This window comes from Naumovozyma dairenensis, chromosome 7, assembly GCF_000227115.2.
Source record: "Naumovozyma dairenensis CBS 421 chromosome 7, complete genome".
NCBI classification, from domain to species: domain Eukaryota; kingdom Fungi; phylum Ascomycota; class Saccharomycetes; order Saccharomycetales; family Saccharomycetaceae; genus Naumovozyma; species Naumovozyma dairenensis.
Genome location: NC_016485.2, coordinates 4,330 through 22,132, shown reverse-complemented (window position 1 = coordinate 22,132; position 17,803 = coordinate 4,330). Strand labels below are relative to the sequence as shown.

The 17,803-nt window shown below is 35.0% G+C and overlaps 5 protein-coding genes across 5 annotated transcripts; 3 read left to right on the top strand and 2 right to left on the bottom strand.

Moving 5' to 3' along the window:
- Nucleotides 1-63: 63 nt before the first annotated feature.
- PET8 (Pet8p) lies at nt 64-939 on the bottom strand (the record flags this gene model as incomplete). Its single annotated transcript, XM_003670987.2, has 1 exon — nt 64-939. One exon carries the CDS (start codon nt 937-939, stop codon nt 64-66), a length of 876 nt encoding a protein of 291 aa, XP_003671035.2.
- Nucleotides 940-1,245: 306 nt separating this feature from the next.
- On the top strand, nt 1,246-3,414 carry DOA1 (Doa1p; the record flags this gene model as incomplete). The annotated part of the gene is made up of 1 exon (XM_003670986.2): nt 1,246-3,414. The coding sequence occupies one exon, from the start codon at nt 1,246-1,248 to the stop codon at nt 3,412-3,414; it is 2,169 nt and encodes a 722-aa protein (XP_003671034.2).
- Nucleotides 3,415-4,172: 758 nt separating this feature from the next.
- YRA2 (Yra2p) lies at nt 4,173-4,736 on the top strand (the record flags this gene model as incomplete). The annotated part of the gene is made up of 1 exon (XM_003670985.2): nt 4,173-4,736. One exon carries the CDS (start codon nt 4,173-4,175, stop codon nt 4,734-4,736), a length of 564 nt encoding a protein of 187 aa, XP_003671033.2.
- Nucleotides 4,737-14,951: 10,215 nt separating this feature from the next.
- NDAI0G00130 (uncharacterized protein) lies at nt 14,952-15,605 on the top strand (the record flags this gene model as incomplete). The annotated part of the gene is made up of 1 exon (XM_003670984.2): nt 14,952-15,605. One exon carries the CDS (start codon nt 14,952-14,954, stop codon nt 15,603-15,605), a length of 654 nt encoding a protein of 217 aa, XP_003671032.2.
- Nucleotides 15,606-15,887: 282 nt separating this feature from the next.
- NDAI0G00120 (uncharacterized protein) lies at nt 15,888-16,790 on the bottom strand (the record flags this gene model as incomplete). The annotated part of the gene is made up of 1 exon (XM_003670983.2): nt 15,888-16,790. The coding sequence occupies one exon, from the start codon at nt 16,788-16,790 to the stop codon at nt 15,888-15,890; it is 903 nt and encodes a 300-aa protein (XP_003671031.2).
- Nucleotides 16,791-17,803: the final 1,013 nt, after the last annotated feature.

Below are 17,803 nucleotides of genomic sequence, written 5' to 3'. Positions count from 1 at the left end.
TTTTTTACACATGGTAGTGATTCTTCCTTCTTCTTTTCCTAATATATCTACGTTTCGGCTCATTTATGGAAAAGTAGATAGTAAATGTGACGTATCAATTACGTAGTGAGTCATTTCATAGACTCCCAAGAAAATTGCACCACCAGCACTTATCCACATCGTCCTTGGGATGATTCCACTAAAGAAAATTTTGAATCCTTCATCTCGATAAATATTTTGCACGAGATGTCTAACAGGTATTGATGTCTTATTTAACATCAGCCTAGTCTTAAGAAAATCTAATGGTGTAGTTGTTGCTGCTGCAACCCCACCAGCTATAGAGCCTGATATTGCTCCCTTTACCGGATTTAATGGTCCATCGGAAGCATCAGCTTCTTTCCATTTCTTTTTTAAGAATTCGTATAATGGGAATTGGATACAGGTAAATGGTATTTCTCTCATGATGGTGGTAGACCAACCTCGATATAAATTTTTTCTAATACCATCACCATTTTCATTTCTAAGAATGATCTTTAACGTTTGTAATGAAGAATTTGTTTTATGTACTTGAGTTCGTTGTTTAATGACTTCAGCTGGCACTCGAACTAAACATGCAGCAACTTCACCAACAGATGATGAAAACATATGAGTTAAAGTATCTGCTAATTGAGTAGATGGAGCATCATTTTTGGTTGTATTCTGTATCAACTTCTCAATATACGGCCTAGCCTCTACTTTCATTGTATCATAACTGATAAAGAAGAGAGAAGCACTTGGTGCAGATGCGACAATTGCACTACCTAGACCTCTATAAATACCATGGTAGCCACCGTTAGCAAAAAATCCTCCCTTAGCCTGTAATCTTGTTTTTAAGGTATCAATGGGGAAAAACACTAGATCTGTTGACGTTCCAGCTGCTGCACCTGACAGGAGGGATGTTAGAAATGAACTCAGGACCATAGTGAAGTTGTTATGTATATAAGTAGATCAATTCTGTATATAACGTCATGAAATACAAAGTTCCCGTTTTTCCTTTGCTTTAACTTGCTTTATTTAGTGATAAATCTTTAATTATATAGAGGTCGCTCAATGGTGCCGTTTTCTCGAAGAATTTTACTTTACCCTTAACCAAGTGTAGGTACCTTACCTGATGAATAGAGTGGCAAATGACTAACTACAAAAGGCTTACAGTATATATTCATTGTATTGTCTCAATTTGGGTCATTAATAAAGGCTTTTGCAAAAGAATACAGCATTTATAGTAATATGTCAACTTATCAGCTAAGAGCTACGTTAAGAGGCCACAGGCAAGATGTTAAAGATGTGGTGGCAATTGATGATACCAAGATCGCCAGTGTTTCAAGAGATGGTACAGTGAGATTATGGACGAATGATCCAAATGATCCTACGAACTGGAGTGATACTATCTTGGCAACCAATGAAAAATATTTGAACGCTTTAACTTACGATGAAGAACGTGGTATTATTTTTTATTCCGGTCAAGATTCAATAGTCAACGGAGTTTTACTATCATCGAATCTGGAAGAAGATCCTATTTTTACATTAGTTGGTCATGAATCAAATGTATGTAGTCTAGAAATGTCTAATGAAACTTTAGTTAGTGGGAGTTGGGATAAAACTGCTAAGGTTTGGCAAAATGGGTCATTAAAATATGACTTAAAGGGCCACGAAGCATCCGTCTGGTGTGCGAAATCCTTTCCAGGTGTGGAAAATAAATATGTTTCAGTTTCAGCCGACCAAACGATTAAAATTTGGGAAAATAATGTGGCTATAAAGACCCTTGGTGGGATTCATACTGATGTCATCCGTCGTGTTGAAATTTCCAAATCAAATCCAAACGAAATCATTACTTGCTCTAATGATTCTACTATCAAGTTATCCAATATTGAAAGCGGCGAGATAATCAGAAATTGGTGCGGCCATGAAAGTTTTGTCTACAGTGTGAAACAATTCAATTTATCCAATGATCTTGTATCGTGTGGTGAAGATAGATCAGTAATTATATGGGATTCCAATAATTCAGGGCCTAAACAAGTAATTAAACTGCCAGCTGTGTCCATATGGTCCATTGACATTTTACCTAATGATGATATTATCATTGGAAGTAGTGATCAGTTGATAAGAATTTTTACTAAAAATGAAACAAGAATGGCCTCTCCTGAAGCAATGAAAGAACTGGCTGAAGAAGTTTCCAAAATTTCTATCAATGCCCAAACAATGGGATTTGATGAATCAAAAGTATCTCCCTACGAAGTGTTAAATGCACCTGGTAAAAAAGAGGGCCAAGTTGTAGTTGTTAGAGCTCCAACTGGTGCTCTGGAGGCACATTTATACTCCAGTAACCATTGGTCCAAAGTTGGCGATGTTGTAGGTTCTGGGGGAGCAACTGGTAACGATCAAAAAACAGAGTATGAAGGGAAGTTATATGATTATGTCTTTGATGTAGATATTCAAGAGGGGGTCCCACCATTGAAATTACCCATTAATGTGTCAGATAATCCATATACTGTTGCGGATCACTTTATAGCAAAATATGAGTTATCTCCGAGCTACAAAAATGATATTGTCAATTTTATATTAAAGAATACCAACGGGATGTCATTTGATGAAGTACCAACCGAGTTAAATAAAAATACAGAAACTGATAAAAAGTGGAAGATTCTCCCCATAAAAACATATTTATCTTTACGGAATTATAATGCAGATTCAATTTTTAATGGTATTGTAAAATTTAATTCCAAAGAGAAGACATTTGATGATGAACAGATTGCAACGATTGGAGCTGATTTACAAGATGCAGATGAAAATTGGGAAGCCCTATATTCCTATGCTGTTATTATTAGGTCTAAATGGGAAAATAAGACACCTGCTTACGATATATTACGTTTGATTGTCCAAAAGTTACCAGCAGCAGTAAACCTTGCTGAATTTGTAGAGGAAGGATTAGGTAACAAAAGTATTTCCATTGTTATGTTGACTGTCCGTATGTTGGCAAATTGTTTTGAAAACCAGATATGGGGACTCGAGTTAATGTCCTCAAATAAAGTTTATGAATCCATTTTCGAAACAATAGATGTTAATTTTGAAAACGCAACTAAGAAACAGGCACAAAATTTGGCATTAGCGGTCTCTACATTAATATTAAATTACAGTGTCCGTGTTGTGCAAAGCGGTACTGAGAAATTAGATATTGGACCCGTAGTTATTGAGGCAATGAATACGAAATATGCACCTTTGGAAGAATATCAAGAGAATGAGGAGGCAGCTTATAGACTTGTTGTAGCTTATGGTAATTTCGCAACTGTGGAGCCGACTTTAAGGCACTTCGCTAAATCAATTTCTTGGTTACTGAACGTTAAGAAAATGTACGGGATAATTCCAAGGTTCAAAGACATTTTTGATGATTTGGATTAGAAGGGTAAGTCTTCATGATCAGGGATCATTATTACAAACATTATATAGCTTCTAAGTAACAATGTCATTCACATCTGTGAAAACCTCTAGTTTCGATAATCATGTGTACGTTTCATTAAGTACAGGGACCAACCATTTTTACCAGATTCCCAATTGAAGTTATTGAGCCTGAATGTGTTCTACAAAATACAAAATTTGTAAATCCCTTTATGTTCACCTTTTGTGTTTGTATTTTTCAATATTTACGATGTTGATGACGCTGGCGCATTGGCTTATTTCATTTTGAAATTTCCAATTTAACAGACTCTGTAAAACATAGAGCGAAATAGAAGGTCTGAGGAACTCACTTGAATATAACTTGATTGAAACAAGTAATCTTGCTAGGACCATAAAAACCGTACGACTAAAAAATATTCTACTCAACTCCTAATCATAGAGATTATAGAAATCAAAGCAGCAATGAGTTTTACAGCGAACAATAGCGGAGACGATGTAGTATGTCAAATGATTATGAACACCGATTCTCTTCAAAGCCTTCCCATTTTTCACTAACAATATCATTATTATTAACTCTTTCCGCCATATGAAAAAATAGTATATTAGTAACAGTCACCTAATAGAACTGACCGAAGAAGACCAACTGTATGTATCTCATAGGAAAGCTAATTAGTCTAGTCAGTTGCATTTAATATGCCCAGATCTCTTCCCTAGACTATAGTTAATTACTGAATTTATTTTTATTAACCAATATTTGAAACATGTTTTCTTTCCGGAGTATCATATTACTACAGCCATATCGTCGTCGAGATTTAAGAAATAACTTAGCTTCAAGATTGGGAATGGAAGATAAAGCCGGCCAAAAATGGTTAGCCGAACATAAAACGCCAGAGTTACCAAAGAAAAGAGTTAGGTTCAACAGTATTCCATTAGATGTATCAGATTTCACAATCGAAGATATGCTCAAAGAATTCGGAACACCTGTTTACATTAAGTTCTATGAAATGAAAGATGCCAGATCATGTATTGTAGAGTTTGAGGATTTATCAATAATGGAGAAGATCATTAAAAATTTTAACGGTAAGGATTTAAATGGAACTAAACTTGAAGTGGAGATGTATGAACAATATCCTAAAAAATCTCCTAGAAATAAGCCAAGTCGTCCCGACAGTCGTGATGATTATAGTCAGTATAGAAGAAATAATAGCCGCGGAAGTAGAGGAAGTCATTATTCATTAGAGTCAAAGAGCAGTAGACCGGCGTCATCCCAGAAGAAAACAGCAGAAGATTTAGATGCGGAATTGGATGCATATATGAATAGTTAAGCTAAAAACAGAATCTTGCTGCTGCATTTGAATACTAATGCATCCGCTTTTTTTCAAATCAAAGAAGGAAGACTTTTTATGTATTATAATGTTATACAACCTTATGCTATTCATCAATATCGTTAAATAAATGAATAGTTGATAGCTCCATATAGCTAAGCTATGTCAACGAAAAAGAAAATACCGTTAAGTAAAGAAGTTTACGTAACGATTTGGCTCCAAGATGTATATAGATTATAAGATACCATATATTATGCACTTGTGGATGATGTTTCCCAATGCACTCTCCAATTCAAACACTAAGGACACCCAATATAGCTTCATTAATCTGCCAAGCGAGTGTAAATAATAATAATTATGCATTTTATTTTTCCATTACAACGCTTTAAAGAAACCCTTTATAAATTATAGCAACTTTGTAATTTCTGCGGTCATTTATTTACTACTGTGAAAATATTAATGAAGAAATCATTTAGCTGGCCTTTTTAACGTTAGAAAACAAGATCGAAAAATTATATAATAGTTGATGTCACTAGTGAAAAACCTGTTTTTTTTGTTAGCATTATTACATTGTATCCAAGCCTGTTTGTTATAAGTCTTTCAATACGGGTTATCGATGGTTCGGCCAACCATCGGAGCGACTCGGTCCGATTGATCACCGGACGTGTCATTGCCACTTAGTACGTATGCAGCCAGGAGTCTGTAGTGTATCGGACACTACGTATGGCATAAGTTAACGTATATAAGCGACCATGTTGGGACGTCTTTGACTGCTGGTTCCTTTGGGTATCTGTTATATTTATTATAATATATATTACTTACGTAATCAATCAAGAATACTTTGAATTAGGGAATAAGCCAAAAAACTAGATTATTTCTTAGCATATTTTTTGTATTTATATTTTGTTAATAAAAATAATATATACAGAGAGGTAAAGAAAGATCAATGAAATCACGATGGAAAGGATTTGTAAGGTTGATTTAGTTGATCTAAACCATACCTAAGTTAACAGACTTAAGGATGGGGTAGTATAAGCTGAATACTAGTTATACCCTGATCAAGTATAACGAGGATCCTAATAAAGTGTATTACCCGCATATGCGACACGCCGAGCTTGACGATCCTTCCAAGAGCCTCTAATGAGAACTTTGCAACTGAAGCTACTTCAGAGAACGTTACCAATCTTAGAACCCTTTAGGTATTCACCATATCACATTGTTATCCTAGCTGCTTATTATATAACTGAACCTATTATACTAGACTTATATATATTATACCTGAACGTATTAATAGATAACCCTGAACTGTCAATAAGAAGTAAATTACATCTAACAGGATTCCGTAATTGCGTCTTCTTCACAAAACAATATTTCAACGGCATTTCTTCGATTTGTGTTAAACTTCCTTTTATTTTATAGCATAGTAGTTGTTTCCGTTACTTTCTTGAGTAGAGAATATATAAAATATAGAGATGTCAAAAGGTACAAGTTAAATAAAATCCTTTAAAATATTGTGTTTTCTTATTATTTTTTTCGGTTGAACTAATCAATTTCTTTATGTTTTTGCATTCTCATACACTGCATGCTGTTCTCAACCATACTATAATATGCTATGCGTCAGAAATTCCAGCAAAAACATACTACTGGCACCCATTGGATGATCATTGAATTTTGTTCGTGGTTGCACATAATATAGGTGTCCAGGTAGCTATTGTTGTAGCTACAGCGGCAATTACAATACCAACAAGGGCTGCTAGTTTTGCAATGTCCCAGCTATTTTTTCTGGACAAGTTAGGGCCTTCCTTGTTTGACTGGTTTGAAGTAAATAAGTTCCAGAAAACTAAAGCTAACATTATTATTATGACAACTAACAAAGATCCGGTCTGGTATTTGCTTTTATTTGGAATTGCCGTTAAAGCAGGTGTTGTAACATGGCTAGGTTTGATCCCTTTCAAATCGAAGTATTTATTTCATCCCTAAGTGACAATCAGTGATACTCAATTCGAAACCCAAAATTAAGATATCCGAACGTTTTATACAACATTTAGAATATTAGAACTGAGTAATATTGGTCATTGAGTATGCTAAAGTTGCCTGAGTCAGATATGCAGTGTTTAGACATTTTTTATTGTTAGCACTTGTTCCGTTCGGATATCTCTCGAAACAGTCAGGCAATACACTGTGATTCACAAATTAAGAAGAGTTATTTCCAAATCAAAACAGAACTGATTGACATACGTAGAAAAATAAACGAAGAAAGAACTTCTACTTGGGAAAATTGAATGATTCAATTAATCCAAATGATTAATGCAATAGTGTCACTATACAACAGGTATATAGCCCTAGATATCAATCCCGTAGTAGGTGAAAAAATGATATGGCGGCCATACTTATTTCGCACAATCCTGGTGTACTCAATCATACATATTTTCAAGTTTGTGTATAAACCATTACATTTATGTGGCGAATAATCGCTTAACTAGCTGCCAGATTCAACAAGTTGAAACATCGACTTCTTGTGAGGGGCCTTATTTCCCATTTGATCTAAATTGGATTATAACTACTGTCATTTCCACGTTTATCTTAGGTGATTCGGTCATAACAGGAGGGCAATTATTTATCATTACTTCTTTGTTAGTCAGTACTATCACGCTATGTATCGGGCTCATCAATATGGCCATTGTGGTATTAGACTTGGCTACAACTGGTTCTGTCTATTCTATCTATAACCTTTTTTGAAAGTTGTTATCTAAGTAACTGAAAAAGAAAACATTAAGGCATTTTAGTATGGAAGTTTCCTTCCTTTCTATCTGAAACTGACTCGAAGCTGCTCTTTCCGGTAGATAACATTATCGTTTTCAAATTTGCTGATAGTAATAATCATTAAAAAATAAGCTGAATCAATAAAGAAATACAGGAACTAAACCATAGTTTCGAAAACTGTTCTTTATTATTTTAGGTTCCCTTGCAGTTTACTGGCATAGAGAAAAATCACCGATCTTGTCAACGATGGACATGCTTCATCAATGCACACCTAGCATGGTTAAAATTGACTTTTATAGGAACTTCGCTGTTGATTACCTACCAAATATTAAAACTCCTTTAAAATGTGGAAGTCTCGCAGCCGATTTTGTCATTAACGTTGGAGCTACCCCAATTTCTATTGACATCCTCGAAATTGTCCCGACCATGAATAGCAAATTCATTCGAATGCCTTGAAAATATTGAAATTAAATAGCCTTTAATTGATTCTATGCGAACCACAAATCTTGTGTAATTGTTTTCACGACGAACAGAAATGAAGACCCCGAGCTCATTTATTTTATTTTATTTACGTACTTCGCTATATCTAGCATATATTTTATGTCTGTCTCAATTTACTACTTTTCCGATCACCTTGCTTTCCAGATATCTCCTCAGTTCTAAGGATACTCTTTTTGCTCAGAATAAGAGCAAACAAAGTAAAATAAAAGATAGGTTTAATCAATGTCCTCGTTTTTCCTGCGATGGTTTTCAATATTATCTGGGATATGCTTTTTTTTGTCTACTTCAATTAATTCCGTAATCGGCTTCAAGAATTTCTAAACGTATACCTAAATAACGTTCTCTAATGATACAATCAGATTTGAGTACGATAATAAATCGTTCCCAACTTATTTCAGTCCATAATGAAGTCTATGTACCCTTTTTGTAGATTGGTATGTTCAATAAAATAATTGGCAATCCCCATCTGCTTCAAATATGGCATTCTTTGTGACGCCGGAGTATTTTTTGTCGAAATCATACTTCAGGATTTGTATGGGAAAATCTTGAGAAGATGGTGCATTTTAGCCTATTTTTAACACTAAAATACACATTACACAACAATAAAAAGAGATATAAAGCTAAGATTTGAATATGATATTCTCGTGAATCTCATCTACATCATACCAAAACTTGAAAGGTATACGTTAAATATTGCATCTTGTATAGATTTTTTAAGAGGCCTATCTTAAATTTGAATTTTCTTAAAATTTGTTCCATAGTAAAAAACCGTTGGAAAGAAAAAGTTATCTGACAAAAAAATTATTCCCTCCCGCTTAACTCGGAGATTTCAAATCTTCAGATTCATGTAACTTTATTAAGATATAAATATATATTTTATTGCAGTATAGGTAAAAATATAGACCTTTTTCTCATACATTCGTTGAAAATATTATACATTGACCTCAACACAGTTCTCAAATGGGAATATAATCAGATCAATAAACACTGTCTAAATAGAATCACGAATACTATGAGCATTTTTATTTTGTTATTTTCTTCTCTGCTTCTTTTAGTTGTTGGTTTTTTCTATTTCACGAAATCGGAAGAAATGATATGGAGAGGATGCTCACTTATGCTTTTTTTGGTTGCCCTTATCACCTTTCATTATTAATGAGCAACGTAGATATGATACAACTCAATATGCTTGTATTGAAACAGATAGTTGCAAACCAGATTGTATATTGCATTTGATTCTTTTGATTTTCACTCTGGCACTTCTATCAGCACTTCGTACAAATTTAAGCCAAAAGGATATTGCATTTTCCATCACATCAACGTTCCAGAAGTTAAAAAATGACATATATAACTGTCGAATCCTACCTTTTTCAAAAACTGACATTATCAATCTCTTTCAAATACGTACGTTAGTTTCTATCTTTTATGCAGAGAAAATGTAGTCATCATTTTTTATAAAAATTAGCACGTATCTTCTAAGAGGAAACAAAATCAACATCTATGAATGATATCGGAGCAGTAATAAATTTTGTAATTGTTTTTTGATTCCATAATAAGGAATAGTCTATTTACCTAAGGAATTGTCAAAACAAACACAAAATTTAATTTCGATTATTTCTCGTACAGGAAACGATAACAAGGTACTGTCTGTTGTAGTGGGTATATGACCTAACCATTTTATTTAGAAAAGAAGATTAATTCTAAAAAATCAACCTAATATTATGGAACGCTGAAAAAAAATTATTACACAAAGCTTCTTGTCAATATATATATATATAATGTGTTGGTAAAGCAATTGAGCCTTAGGGGCTTATATGTTTTTGAGCCTCGGAGGCATCCAACTCGGATAATGATTATGGTACTTTGAAAGTATGGTGTTCTGGAGGGATTTGCCGTTAAGCATCCCTCCGAAATCCAAGCTAAAAGGTGATGAAATATATAGAGAAGAAATCTTCCATTCATCATAAGAAACTTCTATATAATATATTTAGAGAGAAGCTCTCTCCAATGGAAGCAATGCTTGTTGACTTTAGATTGTTATCAAAAGGATACAAGACCATACTAGCTCATACACGATTCAGTACCGGTTGAACAGTGTTTCGACGTTTAATTACTATAAGGTATTTGAACCTTAGAATAATCTAGTGAATTTAAATTAGCGATTTAGTTGATTCTTCAATTATTACTACAAACCCTATTTATTATTTCTGATGTGTAGCTTTAGGATTAATACTCCCTTGTACCTTTAGTGATCGCGGTGAAGAATAAACCCCAGCCTATTCCGGCTTTTAGATTATTGCTCCCTAGCGCCTGTAGCACCTGAAATAGGATTACCAATTCTTTGAAGCTTAAGAGAATTCCTATTATCGAGTTGTCCACTTAGTCTACAGCTTCGGAATAGTACCTTAGTGATTGAAGTTAAGATTAGTAAGGCGCTCCAATTTAGCGACGTATCGCGTGGATTCATAGTAATAAAAATTGTGCTGATGCAGCATTTCCCATGTGGGACGCGAGTTGGTCCACTTCTTGGTCCATTTTGGACAGGGAGTAACGCGAGGAAATCAAGGCCTTTCTTATAATTGTTTGACCTATACAAAAACATATTTTAGAAGGCCTATCATTCATTGATTGGCCATGACAAGCCCTCTCTTTCAAGATTCCAATGTCAACAACGCGTAACGCCTTAGACTTTACTGTTAGTTTGCTTAATTGTTTGCTTATTCACGGCTACATACATGCGTCCTCCACTTTGGATAGTTATTAGCTATACGCAAGGACTTATATGAGCAAGTAGGATCATTTACACTCACAACCTGCTATTCCACCTCCTCTCTCTTCCACGAGTCTATCACCACTTATTTGGGATGATATTTCTGGATACCAAATGAACATGGAAGAACTATCTAATATTATTACTGTCTTAGAGGAAGGAAATCTTCAAGATAATTCCTCTGCTCTATAGTTTCTATGTACTCTAAAGCTAAATGATGTTTTTCAATTGCAAGTTTATATATATTTATTTATATAGTTGTCTAGACCTGAGAAAGCTTAGGATGTAGAATTTCTTTTGGGGCCACAACGTTTTGGAACATGCTATTTTTTCCCCAAATATTGCCCTAAGGCCTTAATTTTTTCTCTCGTCACCCTGTTCAAAGTGGTCACAAAAGTAGCCACACTCGTGTCCCACCTGGGTACAGTAACGTAAAAGATCTGGCGCCATCACCATAATTTGAAATGTCTCTGTTGAGGGGATCGATACAAACCGCTATCCTTTCGTGATACAGATTTCGGTACTTGGTATCACTTTTCAGTCTTCTATTTACTCTATATAGATTGTTATTTATCCTTACGTCTTTATTGCCAATTGTCCATTTGTTTTTGTATGGATTCAGATCTTTTGATCGTTTTCCGAGTTTTGATGTTTATTATATATATTATTTTGATTATGTAAAAACTTTGTTATTTTAAAATTGGATGTTGACCGTTACTTTTGTTATTCAGACCCTATTCTGAGTTTTTGCCCTAACTTCACTTCTAACAACGCGATACAAGGCTAGATAGTAACGTTTAGAACAATGTTTGTAGCCCAGAGAACTGCAAATAAATCGAGACAGTAATCTGTATGACTAAGTATCACAATCACCTGTAAAGCAATCATATAATCGTTGCATTCGCCATCGATACCTCCATAGGTATTGAAATAGGTTTCGCCATGCATCGCCGTTTGAACATCACCATTGCTAAACCCACTTGAACTTATATCGGCAATGTTATTCCCAATTGTTGGATTGATACAGTATTTGTAACCATCATTAGCCTGCATAAACTTATAAATTTCTTGTTCTAATTGATATTCGTTGTCATTATTGATATTAGTTACCCACTTTAATGCCAAGTCGTCGTTTACATTATCATAGTTGTAAGATACCCAACTTGCATCAAAAGACCATCCTCTCTTAAAGATTGATTTATTATGCACTGTTCCATTTGCTACAAGCGGCTGCCCGGGTGTGCTGGGGTCGGCGTTCAAAATAATATCTGTGAATTCTTTGTGTGATATTTCTTTTGTATGTATTGCAACATGTTCGCCAAAATTTGACGTAAAATGAATCAATGGCTTACTACTCTAAAACCCCCTTTTAAATAAGGTACTATTTTTCTGAAATTCAAAATTGTAGGTTCCTATAATATTTATTCCGTGTTGGCTTTCTGTAGACAATTGCATAACTTCATTAAGTTGAGTAGTATTAGAAACAAGGCTACCAATAGGACTCGCAGCAAATGTTAAAAGTGATCTTTCCGCAACTGATCCTCCGTTACCGCCTCTGTAACCTACTATATTCGCAGCACTCATTAGGCTGGCGATAACAAATGAAGCTATACATATTCCACCTGTTCCAAGACTACACAAGGCAACAGAAGCAGTCAACCAACCCAAAGCTATAGCTGTTGAAACCCCTGCAGGCCCCCTAGCTGTCTCCATTTGAACAGGCCTTCTTGTTAATTGTGGAAGAACCGCCATTTCACAAAATGATATGTTTGTATATTTCCTTTTCTTATTTTTCTTAGTATGAAGTAAACGGAATTCACACTGCACTTTAAGTAAGGAGGAAAATTGAAATAGTATCGCTAAATGCTATTTCTCTTATGCTTATATAAGTTAGCGACGAAACAGGATACCAACTTCAAAAGGTCTTATCGAAAATTATCACCAGTTTATACCGTCAAATAAGCGCGGTAATTATTTAAGATTATTTAGAGTGGATTAACGCTAAATGTTCTGGTTGCAAAACCTGATAAGTACCTATACTATAATGTTTATGCATTCTATTACTATAGTGGCAGCCCAACTGTAGGGAGGTCACCGTGTACATAACGCTTTTTCTCGAGGAGCCGTTATATCTCCGGACTTCCTCCACGTATGGAAAATTTTTAAGATATGTGGAGTCGGAACTGCAGCAATCTTTCCAAGAAGAAAAATGTTATGATAGATGTTCGGTGTCATAAAAATGATGTGACTTAACGTACAATCTCATTCATACTAGAAGAACCAGCCAGTGGTTAGATAGAGTGAGATAAGGTTACCGTAAAGGGTAAGTAACCATTTTAGTAAAAATATTTACGTATACACGAATACAATTAGTGTTGGAGCGGGCAAAAATGAGTGAGAAAAGACCGTAGCTGTTATTGATTTGTCGCAAGGAGTGCGTATGTACATAGGAGGATCTCGGTAATACATCTGGTAAGAGCGGATATAAAATAAGGTTCTAGTAAAAGGTAGTTTCCTGGCTGTTCCAACACCCCCTAGAAATTGGGAAAACCACTTTTTTACATTGTCATTGCTCGGGTTGAAAAAGGAAGGTGGGTGGGCGTACTTTTTTAAGTTTAATCAAGACAAATTTTAATATTTTTTGGTCCTTCTAATATTTTTGACTCTTCTATTTTTCTTTTAAACGACCTTCATATTCGTCTAGAAACTTAGAAGAAACATGTTAGCGATATACTAGTGGTGTAACTCGACTCGTCTCGAGTTTATTTTGTAAGGTAAAGCTCTTTTCCATTTCTTAGATGTCTTAATCATATTTGATAGGTAATTGAGGCATTCGTGTATCTTTAAACTTCATCCGAACGTTAACTCAATAAATACCGAAATAACCAGTACGTACAGACTTGATCAGCGACCTTTCTTGTGTGATTCGTAGTTTGTCACAAGAGTGTGGATGGGTGTATGGGCTGGGCTTCTTCTTTGGTGTAGTGCAAGTATAATCTCTTCATCTTTTACAACTTCAGATATTTCTGTTTTGCGTTATTTCTTTTAATTATTTTTTATTTATTATTCATTTATTAATTATTCTCTTCCAATTATTTCTAAACAAAGAATTATATTTAAACTTGTAAAACATAAACTTAATACGAATTTCACGAAGAGAGTAATTGTTAGATGTAATTTACTTCTTATTGATAGTTCAGGTTGCCTATTAATACATTCAGGTATAATATATATAAGTCCAGTATAATAGGTTCGGTTATATAATAAACAGCTAGGATAACAATGGGGATATGGTGAATACCTAAAGGGTTCTAAGATTGGTAACGTTCTCTGAAGTAGCTTCAGTTGCAAAATTCTCATTAGAAGTTCTTGAAAGGATCGTCAAGCTCGGCGTGTCGCATATGCGGGTAAACCACCGGGAGCTGCGCCGCGAAGCGGTGCGGCGACTGCACTGAAATCTCGAAAATTGAAGTCCGGCAACGCTATCTACATTACATACCGGACGCCCCACCCAGACATATATTTTGCACCTTCACGGGACGGAATGCGCCGATCGGATTCCCATTGCCCAGAAAAAGATAAATAAGAATTTCGAAATATTTTACTATAACCATGTTTTCATCAACCGTAGTTTCTTCTCGAGGCTATTGGACGCGCTCCCAAAGTCTTTCCGGTTGTATGGATTATGATGTCGAAAATGAATATGTGAATATCTCTCCTCTGTTGCCATCTCAGTCTCTCAATTTTAATTAACACCTCTACTGTATTGTGCCACAGTGCTCATTTTAATGTGCTTCTACTATGTTTTCTGGTTTCTCCTCCACTTTTGCTTGGGGAAAAATATATCTGTTCCGACAGTAAACTCCATAAACATTGTGTTATAAAATCCTGGAGATATAAAAAGAGAGGTATTCCCTCTAAATGATGAAGGAAAATCAATGTCTTTTTTACCAATTTCTTATTACTTCATTTGCTAATTGTCAACCAAGATAAGTATAATTTTTCTTTGAGAAGACTCTTCGTTTTTGCACGTTTAGTATGCTTTCTACTATTATTATAAGTTTTATTACCATCGTGTTCCTTTCTCCACTTTATTATGCTTTTAAATTTCTCCCAATTCCAATTGCTTTGCCTATCACGGGTTTTGCTGTTATCATTCTGGCCCAGACTTTCCTTAACTCGCTATGGGCCAACTAGTAGTGGGTGGTAATGGTTCATTCCCACTCTTAGCGAATGAAGATGGTAATATTATTGCAAAAACTCATATCGATATTGATTTATCTGCTTTTGAGCTAATCGGAAGCAGTCCAATTGAAAAACGTGATGACAATACTGATTGGTTCAACATTACTTACAGGGATACATCTAACTTATTCTTCGACAATTTACTTGACTTAGAAAAGAGATTGAATATTCATGCTTGTGTAACATGGGTTGTAGGTGCGGTGAACTGTACTAATATCATTTGGGAAGGTTTGGAAAACATTTGGGACATTGCATTCAAGATTAAGCAATTAGCAAATTCCAAACAGTGTTCTGAAATCCATGGCCAACAGAGAGGTATGTACTATAGATATTGGGTTAGTGGTGGTGATTGTGGTACAACAGCTGAACAAAAGACATTTGCCGGTGTTATCGATACTGTGCTGCGTAAATTAGAGGGTGAATGGGACTGTAACATTTATTGTATTACAATGACACACGGTGGAACATGGATCGGTACTTTATTAATTGGTGCTAACGAAAAGGCTCAGTATGCTAGTTGTGGTGGTCAATTTAAGGGCTGTTATGATGAAGGTTGTGGTGAATTAACGGGCTGGTACAATTGTAACAGTTAAACTAAAAGTTTTTGTCTCCTTTTATTGCCAGTACCTTTGCGACTAGCTTCTAATTTCTTTTAACCTTTTATGTTGGTGATCCCACGTTGTTGAGGGTATTACAATATTTAAATAACAAACTTTGATATACAATATTTATTAAGCCTAAACTAGGTAAAATATACATTTAAATATCATAGTAAATTTTTTCTTCTATTATCATGTATTTTTATGAGCAATGTTCACTGCATCACTCAGGATTGTTGAAATACGCAAGCCATACATTAGTTAGGATTGCAGCCATCACCAAAATAACGAATTTCGTAGTTTAGTACTGGTTTTCAATTCAAGGACAGCTGTCAGCACCAGAGTAAACAGCTTCACAACCGCTTGCATCAGTGCCACTAACTCTCCAAATAACTCTAATGACAGCCTTGGGTATATCCGACGAAGAAGGGTAATTTTACATTTATATATTTTTTTCTTTGCCACTATGGTCTCTTTATTAACGTCCTTCTTCATTTCGTCAAAATCCTGCTGCTGCATCCCTTTTGCAATTTCTAAATTGCTGGCAATAATCTCTGGGACCATGTCCAGTAATTTAGCGACTTCGTTCAAGCGATTAATTTCTTCACGGATTTCCTGATCAGTCTTTCTGTTGTCTGGCCTATACTGGTCTTTCCAATCTAGGATTACTTTCTCGAAAAACCCGGTGAGTATTCGAACAGACTGATTTAAATACCACTCAGTATCAGCAGCATCTGGGTTAAGACGAGCGAATTCAGATACAAGCTCACTAGCGGCACCCGTGTCGAAAGCACCCCTTTCCAGACCAATCACAACGGCTGTTCCCACCATAAAGAAATAGGCTTTTGTAAGGTGGATATATTCATCTTTGAAATACAACTCCACGACTTTTTCTTCTGGAGACAAATATTCCTTGTAAATTGAATGATAATATGATGGAACGAGAAAAATTCTTGTTCTTGGATGTGAGGTTCTTAAGGTCTCAAAGAACTCCTTCCCATTAATCTTCTTGATGTTACCACCTTCGCTTTGAATGATCCTGTACATAAATAACATATCGATTTCCTTTGATGGGAGTTCATTTTTTCTATATGAAACGTGCCTCACCCTTTTTTGATCAATCGTTTTCAAAAATTTCATGTCAATTTGAAAAATTGGATGGTTAATAATTTGTGGCATATTTTGATTTTCTATTGATCTTTTTTATATTTTCTGTTCTCTTTTGAATGAGTGAGCATCTTTTATGTTATAGCGTGCACGACAGTAAACAGTTCAGAAACAAGTTTTTTCATTATACAAGAGTCTGAAGGACTCACTTTATATACAATTACATTTGTCATTTGCAGAGGATAAGATCAATACTATGGAGCTGCTCGAGAACTCCGTTCGCGTTATTATAGACGGTACGTAGAGACGCGGTAAGGTAAAGTGCACTGACAGTACACACGTTGTTGGTACCGACCGAAGTCCCTGCTACTTCGACCCAGTCCAAATCAAGCAATATGAGAAAGCACTAACGACGATGGTTCACTAACCCAGCACACACAAATTCTTATCAACTTTCTTGCATTTCATTTTACTTTCCACCGTGTTTATTCGAGAGAAGATTCTTATTATATTGGAATTAAGAGCAATCTTAATCCCAAATTACACTCTTTTATTTAACTACTTTATCTACTATACATAAGGAGAAGACGACTATCCATCGATCGCTCCATCTATTTCATAATAAAATACTAATTACTAAATTACTAGAATAAAAAGAATTGTATATTCTAGGGATATAATTCGTACTAACTACTAGACAATTATCTCTACTCATTCAACTCTCTTTTCTTTGATAGCAACAATCACTTCGCTATCAACGTCCGGACTTCGGAGAGATAACGGCCCCGTCGAGAAAAAAGAGCTACGTAGCAGACCTTTGACTGATTGGATTTTTTGTTCAATCCTACGGGATTTTTGGATAACCCTACCTTTTTTTATTCCCTTCCGAAATTTTTCAATCCAATCCTAGCCGAGAATTAATCCTAATCCAATCCATTTTCTTTTATTAAATAATCTATTAAAAAAAAATACTCTAAAATCATATTACCCCACTAATATTATTTCTTTTTTTCCCAATCCAGGGCCAGAATAGACCAACCATATTCTCATTCCATATATTTTGATACCTATCCTACTATTTTTTT